General features: G+C 43.6%; 1 protein-coding gene across 4 annotated transcripts in view; it reads left to right on the plus strand.

The window, feature by feature from the left end:
* The first annotated feature begins 13,248 nt into the window (after positions 1–13,248).
* DYSF (dysferlin) overlaps positions 13,249–17,122 on the plus strand; it is a 224,096-nt gene continuing 220,222 nt past the window's right edge. For 2 of the 4 annotated variants that reach the window (XM_042981697.1, XM_042981701.1), the window contains exon 1: positions 13,249–13,645. In XM_042981697.1, coding sequence (XP_042837631.1) covers positions 13,558–13,645 — 88 coding nt within the window. In that variant the 5' untranslated portion in view covers positions 13,249–13,557. The remainder of the gene's footprint in view (positions 13,646–17,122) is intronic. The other 2 variants (XM_042981699.1, XM_042981703.1) reach the window with 1 other exon arrangement.

Consider the following 17,122-nt stretch of genomic DNA (forward strand, 5'->3'; position numbering starts at 1 on the left):
TAGGACTCTCCGTCTGGCTCTAGTAACTAATAACTGGTGTTTCTAGTCCTTGTGTGCTGAAGTACCAGTTGTGGTTCTCCTGCAACTTGTCCATACCTTTATAAATAGTCCTTTATTAAATGTCCCTCAGGTTACCTATCAGTGTGCCATCTGTTTCTTATTGGGACCATGTTAGAATAATTGATACTGACCTTTAAAACTGAGCTAACATTAATTTAAAAAAAAAAAAAAAGGACTGACTATATTAATATCAGGTAAATTAGACTTCAAAGCAAAATGTATTACTAGAGACAATAAGGAACAATACATGATGATAAAAGGATCAATCCACCAAGAAGATACAGCAATTTTAAATGTATATGCATCAAACCACAAAGATTCAAAATACATGAAGCAAAAACTGATAGAGCTAAAAGGAGAAATAGACAAATTCAGTTATAATTGGGAGCTTCTAACTCCCAGTTGTCTAACAGACAACTTCTGTCACCAACTGATAGAGCTGCCAGAGGAAAACAGCAAGGATATAGAAGAACGAAACACTATTGAATCAACAGGATCAAGCTGACATTTATAGAATATCGAGCAATAGTAGAATGCACATTCTTTTCAAGTACACACTGGAACATACATGAACATAAGCTATAATCTGAGCTATAAAATATTGACATTTAAAAGAATTTCAATCATACAGAATACATTCTATGACGATAATGGAATCGAGCTGGAAATCAATAATAGAATAACGAGAAAATCACAAAACACTTGGAAAGTAAACACATTTATAAATAATCCACGAGTAAAAGAAGTCTCAAAAAATGTGCAGAAATGAATGAAAATGAAAACATTAAAATTTTTAGAATACAGTTAAATTCCTGGGGAAATTTATAGCAGTGAGTGCTTACATTCTAAAGAAAGATCAAAATAAGTTCATAGCTCAAGAAACAGAGCAAAATAAACCCAAAGCAATCAATGAAATAACAGAAATCAATGAAGTTGAAAAGAGGAAAATGAGGGGAAAATTATACATAATTAGTTTCTCAAAAACAAAATATTGATAAAACTCTAACAAGATTAACAAAAATAAGACAAACTACTAATACCAGGAATGAATATCACCACAGATCCTGCAACCATTAAAAGAATACTATGAACAACAGTGCTCAAATTCAACAGCTTTGATAAATGGACAAATTTCTTGAAAATCACAAACCATTTAAACTAAGCCAAGATGAAGTGGAGTATCTGAATAATTCTAAAATTGAATTTGTAACAAAAACACAATCTCTTCCAGAAAATTGAAGAGTGAATATTTCCCAACTCATTTTCTGAATGATTATTCCAGATATGCAAGGCTGGTTCAGTATTGGAAAATTAATCAGTGTCATCCATCATATCAACAGGCTAAAGAAGGAAAAAACTATGATATCAATTGATTCAACACCTAATCATGGTAAATGTGTGTACATTAAAATAGAGGGCAACTTCCTCAGTCTCATAACAAGGATTTACAAAAAACAAAACAAAAAACTATAGCTAGCATCATGCTTAATGTTGAAAGGCCAAATGCTTTCCCCTCTGAGGATGTCCATTCTCACCACTGCTGTTCAACACAGTACTGCAAATTCTTTCCAGCCTCCGAGAGAAAAAGAAGGCACACAGATTGGAAAGGAGAAATAAAACTGTTCTGTGGAGTTGACATGATTGTCTACTTAGAAAACTCTAAGAAATCTATAACAAAAAGGCTCCTAGAACTAACAAATGAGTTTAAGATCTAAGATCAACATAAGAGTTAATTATATTTTGGGGCACCTGGGTGGCTCAGCCGATTAAGCATCTGACTTCGGCTCAGGTTATGATCTCGCTGTTCCCAAGTTTGAGCCCCTTGTGGGGGCTCTGTACTGACAGCTCAGAGCCTGGAGCCTGCTTCAGATTCTGTGTCTTCCTCTCTCTCTGTCCCTCCCCTACTCGCATTCTGTCTCTCTCTCAAAAATAAATAAACATTAAAAACAAATTTTAAGTTAGTTATGTTTTCTATATACTGACAACGAATAATCAAAAGCCAAACAATTTTTAAATGCAATACCATTTACAATTGCTGCAAAGAATATTACTTAGGTATTAATGTGCCAAAACATGTATAGGATTTGGGTAATGAAAATTATAAAATGATGAAAGAAATTAAGGGAGACCTAAATAAGTGGATTTATTATGTTCATAGATTGAAAAATTCAACATAGTAAAGATATTAATTCTCTGGGATGCCTAGGTGGCTCAGTTGGTTAACGTCCAAATCTTGATTTCCAACACACCAGTCATGAGATCCAGCCCTGCATAGGGCTCTGGGCTCTGCACTGGGCATGGAGCCTGCTTAAGATTTCTCTCTTCCTCTCCCTCTGCCCCTCCCCCACTCACACTCACTCTTTCTCTCAAAAAATTTAATTAAAAAAAGATACTAATTCTCCACTAATTTGTTCTATAGATTTTATGCAGTCCTGTCAAAATTTCAGCAATGTTTTTGTAGACCTAGACAAGCTTTTCCTAAAGTTTACATTGGATAGGAAAAGCCCTAGAATAGCCAAAACAACTTTGTAAAAGAAGAATGAAGTGAGAAGAATCAGTTTCCAATGTTAGGACTGAGTTAATAACATGTAGTGATCAAGAAAGTATGGTACTAGCAGGGAGGAAGACACAGAGATGAATGGAACAAACCTGGAAATAGATCCACACAAATACACCCAATTAATTGTTTACAAAGAAGCAAAGGCAATTCAATGCAGGAGGAGTAGCCTTTTCAGAGCACCATCAACACGTTCATAAGCAGAAAAAATGACCCTCAATGTAAACTTCACACCTTATATTAAAAATTCAAAAGGGATTGTGGATTTAAATGTAAGACTTACATAAAATGTAAAATAAAAGTTTTAGAAAGGAGCATAAGGAAGGAACAATCTAAAATCTAGCACTTGGCAGAAGTTCTTGGGCTTGACACAAAGTGGAATCCACAGGAGGAAAAAAATGGATAAAATGCATTTTATCAAAGTGAAAACTTGTTCTGCCAAAGTTTAAAAGGATGGGATTCTAGACTAGCAGAAAATATTTACAAATCACATATCCAAAAAAGGCCTAATACTTAGAATATATAAAGAAGTCTCAAAAACCTTAAAAATCCAGTTAGAAAAGCAGAAGACAAAACTTTATACTAAAGAGGACATCTAGATTACAAACACATGAAAAGATGATTAACATCATTAGCTGCTGGAGAGATGTAAATTAAAATCACAACGAGATATTTATTATTACACAACTATCAGAATGGCTAAAATGAAAAATAGTGATAATACCAAATGCAAGGGTTCAAAGAAACTGAAATATTCATGGGAATGTAAAATGACACAGCAACTCTGGAAAACTGACAGATTCTTTCAAAACTAAAAATGGATTTACCGTATGACACAGCACTTGCACTCTTGGGCATTTATCCCAGAGACACGAAGACTTATTTTTACACAAGAACTTGTACATGAATATTCACAACAACTTTATAATAGTCCCAAACTGGAAACTACCCAAATTTCCTTCAATGGGTGAATGGTGAAACAAACTGTGGTATATCCATACTATGAAATACCATTCAACAATAAACTATTGATACACGCAATAACTTGCATGAACCTTGAAGAAATTATGCTAAATGAAAAAAGCCAATCTCAAGATAATGTATATCACATGGTTCCATTTATGTAACATTCATTAAATAAAAATTACAAAGATGGAGAACAGATTAGTTATTGACAGATTGAGAATAGGAGAGACTATAAAGGGGTTATTAACAGGAAGGAATCTTGTGATAGCATGACTGAGTATTGCAATCATGGTGTTTATGCAAGGCTACACATAACAAAACTGCATAGTGCATATACATATATAAATGCAGTTATAACTGGTGAAACTTTAAAAGCTTTATGGGTTGTACCAATGCCATTTGTTGATTTTGTTACAGTTCTATAGTTGTTTATTAACATGGGAGAATTAGGGGAAAGGTACACAGGACTTCCCTGTACATTTCTTTGCAACTTCCTGTGGATCTATAACTATTTCAAAATTAATAGTTTTAAAAAATTGGATTCTGGGGTTGCATTGATCATATATTCAAGGAGTATATGGGTAACCTTTTTGCCATGGGTGAATAGGACACAGTGATCTATGGTGTGCACTGTCACCACAGTTATTCAAATTATCACCAGTGGCATCAGGGAAAGTACAAAGTGCAGGTAGAGGGCAGGCATTGGAAGACCAAGTATCTGTGGCACTTAAGTGACAACAATAGTGATTTATTAAGACTGTAGAATCATTTGGTTCTTATGGCCCCAGTGAACATATTTAGGGAAAAAGAAAGTAATGAACGTATGATTAGAACCAGAAAGCCTCTAAGACAGCTTTGAAGGAGTTCCTCATCTGGTATCACAGGGCAGGTAAGGGTGAGAAGTCCCTGACATGACACATTCCCCTTGGGTACCTGCTAACCATTTGGTAGCTGATTGACTATATTCAACTCCTCCCATCATGGAGGGAACAGTGCTTTGTCCTCACTAGGAATATACATATGTTTCAGGTATGGATTTGTCTTCCCTAAACTCAGGGGTTCTAGTAGTACCACTGTTTGTGGACTTATGGGTAGACTTTATCATCATGGAATAACATCCAACATAACTTTGACAAGGAGATACACTTTTTGGTAAATGAACATATGGACCATGGGCTCATGCCTACACACTTTACAAGTTTTACCATGTGCTCTACCACCCAGAAGCAGCTGGCTTGATAGCTGGAATGACCTAAAGACTAGTTATGACACAAGTTGGAGATAACACCTTGGGAAGTGTGGGTGTTGTCCTACAAATGCTTTATATACCTTAGACAGAAGCCAGTATGTAGAACCATCTCACCCATGGTTGAAATGTATGGGTTTGGGAACTAAGGAGTAGAAGTGGGAGTGTTGCCCCTCACTATTAAACCAACTAACCCACTTGAAGGATTTCTACCTACCAGTAAAATCCAGGATTGTTATTTCTCCATGACCTTGGCCTCAATCTTTTTGGAAGTCCAAGTATCCAAAAAAAGAATGCATACACAAGACATAGGGCATGATTCTAATGAATTGGAAGCTGAGGCCACCCTTTCACCTTTTGAGTTTACTCATGCCACTAGACCACGGGAAGGAAAAGAATTTATTGTACCTGATAGAATGATTGGTCTTGTTTACCAGAGGGAAATTGAGTTGCTACTACACAGTGAGAGCAAGAAGGACTTTGTTTGGAACCTAGCAGATCCATGAGTGTGCCCCCTTATGACTCTGGCCCAATAGTCCTGCTCAAAGGAAAACTGCAGCAATCTGGTAATGACAAGACCAGGAAGGACTCAAATTTGACCAGCCTTCATGCTGGCAGAGGTTAAGAGGAAAATTGAATGAGTAGTGGAAACGTTCAACTGTAATGATCAACATAGGTCTTGTTATCAAATACAAAGGTGGAGACTATAGCAACCATGTTATATGATAATTTTTTTTTCCAAATCTTTTCCCCCACCATTATCTTATATGCTGGGTGTAACAAACTAAGGATGCTCTGACAAATACCCAAAATCACTAAGAGGCTTGAATATGAGTAGAGATTGACCTCAGAGCCTAGGCTTGATGGGGATCATCTTGGAGTTGATAGTGTTCTCAGATGTTAGGGGTGTCAATAGTATCTGATTTCTGGACCAGTCACTGGACAATGGGCAGGAGAGAAGAGCAACTATGAAGTATTGTGATTGGGTAGGAAATACCGTAGCATGCTTTGTCCTGTTGTCTCCCAGGACCTTTGGCTCAGTCCTGTTTTTCTCAAGCCAAATATGTGAAAAACCTCAAGAGGTCTTCCTCAGCTCTTGCTTACCAAGAAAGCTCTTGGTAATGGTGACTATTCGCCAGAGTCAAAGAATTAAGTGAGTGCCCTGGGTTTGGGGGAGCTTGATTAATACAGCATGTTGTAGAAAGGCAGAGCCCTACAGAATTGACAGGGTTTGGGCCTTGAAAACCGGCCATCGCCCTGGTCAGCCTCAATCCCCAAGCATACCTTCTGCATCTGCTTCTCCAATCAGTTCTTTTCTTGTTGGTCAGGATTAGGTTTCTTGTAGCAGGTCCCTTCTTTCTCAGTTCATCTGAGAGATGGAATTGTCCCTAAGAGAAGTTAGAACATTACCAGATACATATCTTTGAGTTAGTGTAACTTCCCTAAATGTTCAGAGTGGAGATCTCTCCTTACCACCTCAGCTTGTCCCTAAACAAGAGTCATCATCTCCATTAATCTCCCCTTTCCTCTACTTCCATCTAGAGCCTTTCTTGCTTGTGTCTTGCTGAGGATTTCCATGCAGGGGGTGTGTCTTCTTGATCTGCAGGACTCTCTCACCTGGTATTTATGCTTCTTTGAACAAAGAGTATCTTATATCACTCTGTTGGGTTTATGTACATACCTCTACTGTTACAACTTCAACTCTTTCTGCTATGGTCTGAATGTTTGTGTTCCCCCAAATTCGTATGTTGAAATCCTAACCCCTAAAGGTAATAGGGATTAGTAGGTGGGAACTTTTGGGAGGTAGTTAAATCATGGGTGTGAAACCCTTGTGAATGGGATTAGTGCCTAAAAAAGAGGCCCCAGGGAGATTCCTAGCCCTCTTCCTCCACATGAAGATATACAATGAGAAGTCTGCAACCTGAAAGAGAGTACTCTGCTGCCCTCATCTCTACTTCCAACCTCCAGGGCTGTGAGAAATAAATTTCTGTTGTTTTATAAGCCATCCAGTTTATAGTATTTTGTTATAGCAGCCTGAATGGACTAGGGCAGCTTACAACATTTTTATAGATATCAGAGATCATAAATATTGTGGCTTCATATCTAAAGTTTTGTTATATTTTTTAAAAAGTTTATGTAATCTCTACACCCAATGCAGGGTTCGAATTTATAACCCTGAGATTAAGAGTCATGTGCTCTACTGACTGAGTTAGCCAGGTGCCCCACATTTCTGAAGTTTTAATCCTATGTTGGGCATTGAGGAGGCACTTGCTGGGATGAGCACTGGGTGTTGTATGTAAACCAATTTGGCAATAGATTATATTAAAAAAAAAGTTTTAATCCTATGAAATACTAGTTATACATTCCAATAATAATAACAACTAATATTTATTGAATGCTCACTATGCACCAGGCACATATAATATATGCAAAGCACTGTATTAGAATTCTCCAGAGAAAGAGCCAATATTAATATATAAAGAGATTTATTATGAGGAATTGGCTCTTGTGATTATGGAGGCTGAGAAGTCCCATCATCTACTGTCTGTAAGCTGGAGGCTCGCTCAGAAAAGCCAATGGTGTAGTAACTGTCCCAACCCAAAGGCCTGAGAACTAAAGGAGTCAATAGTGTAAGTCCCAGACCAAGTCCAAAGGCCAGAGAACCAGGAGGGCGATGCCTGAAGACAGGAGAAGATGAATGTCTCGTGCAAATTGCTTTGCCTTTTTTTGGTCTGTTCAGTCTATTCAGGCCCTCAATGGATTGGATGATGTCCCCCCAAGATGGTGGGGATGACCTTTACTCAGTCTACTGATTCAAATGTTAAATAATAATAATAATAATAATAATAATAATAATAATAATGTTTTACCAGCTATCTGGGCATCCCCCAGCCCAGTCAAACTGACACATAAAGTTAACCATCACAAGCATTTATCCAATGAGGCAGATATTCTTATAGATAAGGAAACCAAGCCTCAGGAAGTAAGGTAACTTGCTGAAGACCCATCAACTAGTACGTAAAGAGAGCTAAGATTTGAATCCAGGTAGTCTGACTCCAGAGTCATCCTTTTACACTGCTGCCATTGTTCTTTTCCTGTCCTACTGGTTTTACAGTTTTTAGCTGAATATTATCTCCCTCACCTTCTCCCTCTTCTTCCCAATGCTCTCTTTTTTCCACTTAAAGCCAGTCTCCAAACATAATCTTTTCAGTGCTTGTGAAACGTACTCCATCTGGATTCAAGAAGCATTCATCTGGTATATTAGGTTGTGATCCAAAGAGCCAAAGCCTTTTCTTTGATACTACCCAGGTCAGTGGTTCCTGGTCTTTGGTCTGCAAAAGAATAACTGGGGAGCTTTTAAAAGTCAGAATCCTGGGCCATTTGCAGAGATTTTGACTCAATAGATGTAGGAGTGCAGAGGGACCCAGGTATCTCCACTTTTTACAAGAAGATTCTGATACAGGGGACCTTCAGATTGACCACACTTGAAACATTGACATGTCAGATACTCACTTCTCGTGGTATCCTTTCTTTCTCTAAAGTCCTACCCTTCAGCCAAGGAGGAAACGCTGAAAATGCTACCAGTTTGTTGCCCTCTTAACTCCTGGAAATGTTCTTTAGGCCTTGTGGTGATATCTTCCCATGATTCAACAGGAATTTTAGGGTATGGAGCGTCAGAAAGCTCCCTGGCCAATCTCTTCCCCCAGACACACAGCAGGGACCCCCTCACACTTGCTCCCCCTCATCTGCATCAGCTCTGCTGGTGCCCTTATTCTGCATCTTAGCAGGGAACCATTCATCACCAAGACCTGAGTCTCCCCCCTGCTGGGGCCTGCAGTAGGTTTCTTCACATTTGCTAATATTGGTACGTACTGGGATGTTGTAGCCTGTTTTACAAGGTGAGATTACCTCACTTCACAAAAAGTTTAGGGGCGCCTGGGTGGCTCAGTCAGTTAAGCTCATGCTATCAGTGTGGGATTCTCTCTCTGTCCCTCTCTCTCTGCCCTTACCCCACTTGCTCTCTCTCAATAAATAAATCAACTTTAAAAATTTAATAACAACTAAAACCTTTTAAAAAAAGTTTAATTCCTAGTCTGTCCCATACCCCATCTTTTTCCTCAGAAACTCTGTCTCTGTCTCTGTCTCCCTTACTCCTTCCCTCCCTCTCTCCATGTGTGTGTGTGTGTGTGTGTGTGTGTGTGTGTGTGTGTGTGTAGGCTTTCCTTCATCCAATCTAGAGACTCCTCACCCTCTGAAATAAAGTTAAAAGGAGGGCTGTGCACACCAGTGGACCCACTTACATGGGCCCAGAGCTGTGTTCTATGCACTTCAGCAGACAAGCTGCTCTCCACTCCCTGCTTAAAGGGAGGGCTTTCAGGGAGGAATTTCAGACCAGAGGAATCTGACCATCCATTCTGAACACTCCTTTCCCTTGTACCAGCAGCCATTCCTGAACGGATAATAATAGTTTCTATTTATCAAGTGTTTACTAAGTATTTATTATGGTAGATTCTCAGAAAGGCCCCTTTCATGGGAAATTGAAGCCCTCTGAAACTACCATGAGTTTTTCTTCTCAGGGGAAACATAAGATGACTGAAGTGTGACCAGGTTTGTGGTTCTCAGGAAGCTTTGCCAAGATATGTATGGCAGAGAACATAGAAATCATGTACGTTTTCCAAATTACCTCTTTCGCTAAAAATCTGCTACTTTTTTTCTTTCTTTTTTCTACTGGGAAATAATGTAAAACTTGCTCCTTGATTTCGCAGTGAGGTTGGAGAGTTGACCTTCCTTTTCTGCCCCAAAACAGTAAGCAGTAAAAAACGTTCTGAATGCCTGCTCTTTTCAACAATGGTCTGATTGCATTGTCAGAGGCTTGGTGTATTAGTTTCCTGTGGCTGCTCTTAATCAATTGTCACAACTGTGGTAGTTACAACAACAAATTTATTTTTTCACAATTCTGGAAGCCAGAAGTCCAAGATCAAGGTGTCTCTTTTTTTTTTTTTCCAAATTTCTCCACTTTTCCATGCATGTGGTTCCTCTGAGCCTCCAGTTTTATTCAGTTCAGCTCCAGCCACACATAGAGGCTAGCATCCCTCAGTCTCAATTCCAAATTCTTGGAAAGAGAGCAGCAGATTGGTTCAGGGTTGAATCTTGAATTGGGTCTCTTTCCCTTTGCCAGGGGGTGGTCTCAAAGAATGTAGTTCTTTGAAATACAGAAGACACCCCAAACATATCCTACACATTGAGGAATAAAGTTGAGGTGCATTCTTACTAACCATTTATTTCTGTACAGAATGTCCTGTGGATAACAGGTTTGAAGAGAGTGGAGGCTGGCTGGCTTGGTCAGTAGAGCATGCAACTCTTGATCTCTGGGTCATGAGCATGAGCTCCATGTTGTGGGGAGAGTTTACTTAAAAAGTTTGAAGAGAACCTGCTGCATGAATAAATAACGTAGAGAAGTTGCAAGGGGATGGGTGTTTAACCGATAAAGAAAACTGGTTCTGGTCAAATCACTTTAGTCACACCACATTTGCAAGCAGCTAGGTGCTTCTGAGATCCAATTTTAGTTCTGCCTTAGAGCAGGTTCGTGTTACTTTATACATCTGAATAGAGCCAAACTGTACTTCTTTAAAAATAGATCTTAATTTGGGCTTTCCTTGTACCAACAGGGCCTCTTGCCTTCTTCCCAATGAAATTAAAGTTTACCCCCTACTTGGTACCCTTCTCTAAAACTTGAATCTGGCCAATTCCTGCCACATACAGGCACCCTATAAATGTTGGCTAAGTGAATGAATGAATGAGTCAATTACTTCATCCAAGCCAAAGTTTTTTTGTCCAGCAACATATAATGGCCAAGGTTAGCAGCAAGAAACCTGATCTACTCATACACTTGCTCTGCAGAACGTCCCTCCCACTTCCTCCCAGCTTTGCTCTACTTCCTTCCAACCCACTCTCAGTACCTTGGGTCACCATCCCTCTGCTGGAGCTTCTAACTGATCTCTTTGCCTTCAGTCTGGCGCCTTGCACTTCATTCTTCAAAAAGCAACCAGAGGGAGCATTTGAAAAGCAAATTAGATCCTGTCATTCCTCTGGACTACCTCAGGTCCTGTGTGGTTCTCTCAGCCTCACCTCCTCCACACCTCCACACCCCCTACGCCCAGCCTGCTCTCCAGTCACAGTGGTCTTTCCCAGGCTCTCCCCAGAGCCTTGACCCAGAGCATTCTCTTACTGCTCTCTAGAACACCCTTTTTCTCTGCCGCAACCTCAGTCTTGCCCAATGAACTCCTAACTGGCCTTCACATCTCATCTCAGATACCTCTCATTGTTCCTAGGATACACGAGGGCCGCCATTTTCTGTCCTTTTTTGCTTTTACAGATTTGCACTGGTATATGATTGGCTGGATTATTTCATTAAGTGTCAGTTTCCCCCACTGAAGTGTATACTCCTTGAAATCAGAGACTATATTAGTTTCCTCAAACTACTATAACAATATACAGCAGACTGGGTGACTTAATAGCAATGTATTTTCTCACAGTTCTAGGAGCTAGAAATCCAAAATCCAGTTATTGGTTGGCAAATTTGATTTCTTCTGAAACCTTTTTCCTTGGCTTTGAGAGCCACCTTCTCACTGTATCCTCACATGGTCTTTCCTCTGTGTGCATGCATCCCTGGTGTCTCCATTCCAAATTTCCTCTTATAAGAACACTTGTTGGGGGCGCCTGGGTGGCTCAGTCAGTTAAGCGTCTGATTTCGGCTAAGGTCATGATCTCGTGGTTCGTGAGTTGGAGCCCCACGTTGGGCTCTGCTGACAGCTCAGCCTGCTTCATATTCTGGGTCTCCTTCTCTCTCTGCCCCTCTCCTGCTCATGCTCTCTCTCACTCTCTCAAAAATAAACATTAAAAGAAAAAAAAAAGAACACTTGTTGGGTTGGATTAGAGCACACAGACTTGTTTTAACTTAATCACCTCTGTAAAGGCCCTATCTCTAAACACAGTCACATTCCTAACTGGGGGGTTAGGGCATATGGATTAACATACAGATTTTCAATTTATGGATTTGGCAGGGAGGGGGGGCGGGGAGGACAATTCAGCCCATAACAGGCACCATGCCACTTCTGCTCATCATTGTGTCCCCATCACCCAGGACAGTCCTGGCATGTTGTAAGACTTGATACACGCCTGTTAAATGAATGATTGAATTTCAACCCCCATTTCCCCCTCCTCCCCAACCACATAGTGTGCTAGAGGCAAAGAAAAGAAGAGACACAGGTTGCTGCAGGAAATGTTTGCTGTCCTGATCCTAAAATTACAGACCTTTCAGGGAGGGTTGCTCCCACTCTTACCACCCGTGGGGCAAAAAGCCCCAGCAATCTGTTCCTGCCCTGGGTGTATGTGCTACCCCCATGGGTTGCTGGGAGAGAAGTTTTGCTGACAGGTGCACACCCATCAGAGTGGCCCTCTTTAGAAGGTGAGTCACCCAACTGCTGGGAATGTGGATCTACACAGCTCCCAGAAAGCAGTTTAGCAATAGGTACTAGGACCTAAAAAAAAAAGTATGTCCTGCAACCTTATCATTCCAAAGCTGAAAATCCAATCTAAGGAACTAGCACAAGGGGCTCAAGATGGGGTTATATCCTAGTTTTTATATATATAAAAAAAAGTATTTCTCACTGTTACGATAGTGATGTATAACAATAGGAAAGTTTTGTAAATCTAGTCCATTCATATGATACAAAAGTATGTAGCTGTTGAAAAAATTGTCTATGAAAAATGAATAATGATGCAAGAAAATGTTACCTGAAAAAGCAGTGCACAGAACTGCATATACATTGATCTCAGAAATATAATAAATGCTCTAATTTACACACACACACGCACACACACACACACACACACACACACTCAAGAGGGAAAAGCCTGGATTGGTAAATCTCCAAATGTTAATACTATTTTTTTCAGACTCAGAGATTTCTTTCTTTTATGCTTTTGTGTTAAAGGTACCAGATATTGCTTTTATAGCCAGAAAGTGGGGGGGAGGGGGCGGTAAGCAAGAGTTTTTAAGGCAGCTAGACCAGGTCGGTCAATGAAATTCCTCAGCTCCTGGCTTCTCGGGAAAGCGCAGTCCCTGCGCCTGCTCCCCAACTGGTCCTCAGAGCGGCCCGCTGACTCCGGCCGACCGGGAGTGCTCAAATCCCCGCGTCGGGAGGAGGCGACAGACTTGGCGAGGAGTGAGGCCGGGGGTGGAAGGTCGGGGGAGGGGCAGAGCCTTTCTCCCATTTGGAGCGAGATCTGGACTGCGCTGGGCGTCCTGAGCCCTGGGCCAGCCCTCCGCCATCGCGGCCGCCGCCCAGTCCGCTCTTCCCCAGCCAGGTGCAAAATGCCTTGTCATTGGGAGAGTCTGCGGCCGGAGCATTGAATTACAGCTCGGCCGAGCCGGGTAGGGCGGCGGGGGTGGAAGATGAGCAGAAGCCCCAGTTCTCACAGCGCCTGCTGACAAGCTGGTAAGCGCAGAGGGTGCGAGGACCGCGTGTAGCCCACTGGAGCAGCCCGGGGCTGGCCTGTTCCTCTTTAAGAGCAGAAGATCTGAGCCGGCAGCCAGCGATCCCAAACGGCCTCCCTCCTCCAGCCTTCTCCAGTGAGGAGACCCACGAGCTGCGCCTAGATCCTCCACGACCTTCTCAAGCCCTCTCCGCGCCCTGGGCGCACGGGGCCCTTTCTCGCGCCAGTCATGCTGAGAGTCTTCATCCTCTACGCCGAGAACGTCCACACCCCAGACACCGATATCAGCGATGCCTACTGCTCAGCGGTGTTTGCAGGTAGGAGGGGCCTGCATCCCCGCCGGGCGGAGGGATGGGGGGGGGGGTGGTCAGAGAGGGGACACCTCAGACCTCCACCCAGAGGGCACGGGGATGGGAGAGAAGAGATTCCACGCCCCAGCCAGACTGACTTTGAGTGTTGGAAAGACACACATCCTCAGAAAGGGGAGACCCAGAGGGAAACTGAGGCAATGAGTGAGGTGATTGAGCAGCGCTTCTCTGGATCCTGGAAGCTGAACCCAGGTTGGGGCTAAAGTGGGCCTGGAAGTTGGGGCCAGCACCTCTCCTCTCACTCTTCTGGGTCTCTTAGCAGAGGTCTTCCCGCACTGTACTGCGGGGATCTCCTCCTCTCCACCGAAGGCTGGGTCCCAGGCCTATTTATAACCCTGCTGTCTTCCCCGGGCCTGGGCCTGGCTGCTCTCCGAGGCCTCAGCTCTCTATCACAGGCTGGTCTGGCAGGCAGGCGGCCACTGGGGGCAGAGGCACCGCTCTCAAGTCCAGGGATCCTACTCTGGCTTTCCGCACAGGATGGGAGAAATTTAGCAGCTGGCAGGGCTGACACCAGCACCAGCCTCTAGGAACTTTCTCTTTTCTCCCCTCCCCTCCCACCGGACTGGAGCTTGTTGGGGAGTGGTATCTGGGGAGTGGTATCTTCATCATCCTTGAACAGAGGAGCCTACTCCCCTATCAGATTGGGACCTCCCACAGTAAAGTCTTCCCATGGTCATGACTGAACTTTTTCTCCAGGAAGTGAGGACCAGGCCCAATCTGCTTCCTGGGACTGCCCTCACAGTCAAGCCAGAGCTGTGGTCTACCCCGCTGGGTTTTTAGGTTTAGAGCCAATGGGGGGAGGGGGGGGAGGACCGAAGCCAAGGGTATGAGAGTCCAGCCCCCAGCCCCAACCCAGTGGGTTTGTACTCAGTCTCTATTACTTGTCACTTCCCTTCTCTCCAGAGACCTGGCTTCATCTCAGGCCCTCAGAAATCATAACATCCAACAGACCTCCCTTTTCAGTTTCGTGAGTTCCTGGATATACCTGTTTGTTCCCAGACGCCCGATGCCTATGTACATACGTGTTCCGAGACACATGTACACCCAGGACTGCATATGACATTTGTGATGTTCCAAGGGGTAGAGGTTCAGAGAAAGAAGGCGTGTGTCCACCACAGCACACAAAGACATGTCAGAACAGGTGCATGTGCACACACACTCCTGGATGTGAAATTTTGGGGCTCACTGAATGAGCCTGTGACCTGGAAAGCAGCCTGAGCCAAGAGGAAGGATAGAAGGGGAGTGGGAGGTGACACTACAGCTGTTTTTTTTGCTAACGTGTTGTTTTGACCTGTTCTCCACCAGTTTCCCACAGTTTTCTCCGGAAATGAAATTTATCCAGGTGTTTCCAGGGGAAAGACAAAGGCACAAAAGGGGGGCCTCCACACTTCCTCTGCATCCTCAGCACTGGGCACGTCAGGCCAGGCCAGCAGCCTCACGAAGGGCCCAGGGCTCCTAGTTGCTCAGCTGCAGGGAGCATCATACCCACCGTGAATATCCCCCTAGCTGAGGGGAAGGAGGGTACTGTCATCTTGGAGGGAGGGGGAAACCCTGTGCTTGAATAGCTGCCTCTTGCTCCAGTGCCCTAGCCCCCATCACAGTGCCCTAGGCCAAGGGCTGAACAAGCTTTGCAAATGGCACCCTCTAGAGCTGTCCAGTGCATAAAAGAACCTCAAGGGGGGGCCACCATGGAGCCCTGCCTGTGTTCTCAGGGGTCTTGTCTCCTCTGGTGTCCATTCAGCCTGAACCAGATTTTCCTTCCCTGATCACAACCTCTCCCACCCTCCCCCACCCCTAATACACACACACACACACACACACACACACACACACACACACACACATACTTGTCTCATAATTCATGGTTCCCCTACCCATGCCAGGCCCTGAACCCTAGTAGGAGAAAGGAAAGAATGAATAATGCATGGGGAAACACTTTCTAACCCCTGAAGTGCTTTACCCACAGGAGTACTGCTGGTGTGGCTCCTCTCCTGTCATTATTTCAACCCCAAGGGCTGTCTGTGGGGCCATCTTCCCCATCCCGCATCCGTCATCCTCCCTTGGTGTCCCTGACTCGCCCCTCCCCCCACCTGCGTGATGTCAGTCTGCAGCCTTGCCCTTTGCCTGCTGCCTGGCTCCCCTGGGTGGTCTCCCCTTCCCTGGGAGAAAGGAACTAGCCTGTCTGCGCTGACAGTGAGTGCCCCCAGAGGGGGCTGGTGAGCCCACACTCCCAGTCACCGGGAATGCAGTCCCTCCCTCCCCCAGCCCTGGACACATTCCACCTCCTGCACTGTCCCTGCTCTTAACCCAAGTCCAAATTTGGCCTCCCTGCCGCATTCAGGCCTGTTCACCCTCCTTCTCCCAGCCAGAGCCAAGTTGGAGAATGATTACACAGAAGGCCCCAGTCTCAGGGACACACTATCACTACTCAGAGCCAAACACCCTTCTGGGGAGTAGTCCCTCACCAGTTAGCCAGACCCTTTAGGTGTTGGGCCCATAAAGCTCCTCCTTTGGCTACCTGATTATAATATCCCATAATGACACCTCCTCTGTGCACACATAAATTCATGTCATGCTCACAGCAGCTTTGTGAGGCCAAAAGGCAGGGATATTTTTCCTCTTTAGAGATGAACAAATAGGCCCAGAGAAGTGCAAGGGCCTAGCCAAGGTCATACAGGGTCATAAAGCACCTCCCATCCTCACCCCCACCCCCCTCTTCACTGCCCTCTGTTGTTCTCAGCATCCATGGCTCATGAATAAGCATACCATGTGCTGCCCACACCCAGGCACCATGAGCCTGAGCCAGCACGGGAGGGGTGGGGGGATGCTTGGGGTACCTGGCATGGGGCTGAGTCAAAGTAGGGGGCAGTGCAAGGCTGCAGGGCACACAATATAAGACAAATGACTAATAGATGGAGGATTCTGGTTTTGAAAATGTACATTCATCACAAGGAGAGAGAATGGGCATTCATTTAAGTACAAACAATGTACCATTTTCAGCTGCTGTTTCTTTAAAACCCCATAACAATCCTTTGAAAGAGACATATTTAGGGACGTCTGGGTGGCTCAGCTTTTGACGCAGTCAAAGCATTTGACTTTGGCTCAAATCATGATCTTGGTTCTTGAGTTCAGGCCCAGCGTTGGGCTCTCTGCTGTTGGCACAGAGCCCACTTCAGATCCTTTGTCTCTCTCTTTCTCTCTCCCCTGCTTGCGCTCTGTCACTCTCAAAAAAATAATCTTTGAAAGAGACATATTTAACTGATACCGAGCTTAGTAGGTGCTAGGCACTGTTCTAAATAAAACTCATTAACCGTGAGCTACATCATGTTCCAGCTATAATTTGTACCAGGCACTTGTATGTAAACACTTAACCCTCCTAGCAACCATATATAATAGCAAATATCACCCCCATTTTACAGATGAGAA

The sequence above is a fragment of the Panthera tigris genome, chromosome A3 (genome assembly GCF_018350195.1).
Source record: "Panthera tigris isolate Pti1 chromosome A3, P.tigris_Pti1_mat1.1, whole genome shotgun sequence".
In the NCBI taxonomy this organism is placed as follows: domain Eukaryota; kingdom Metazoa; phylum Chordata; class Mammalia; order Carnivora; family Felidae; genus Panthera; species Panthera tigris.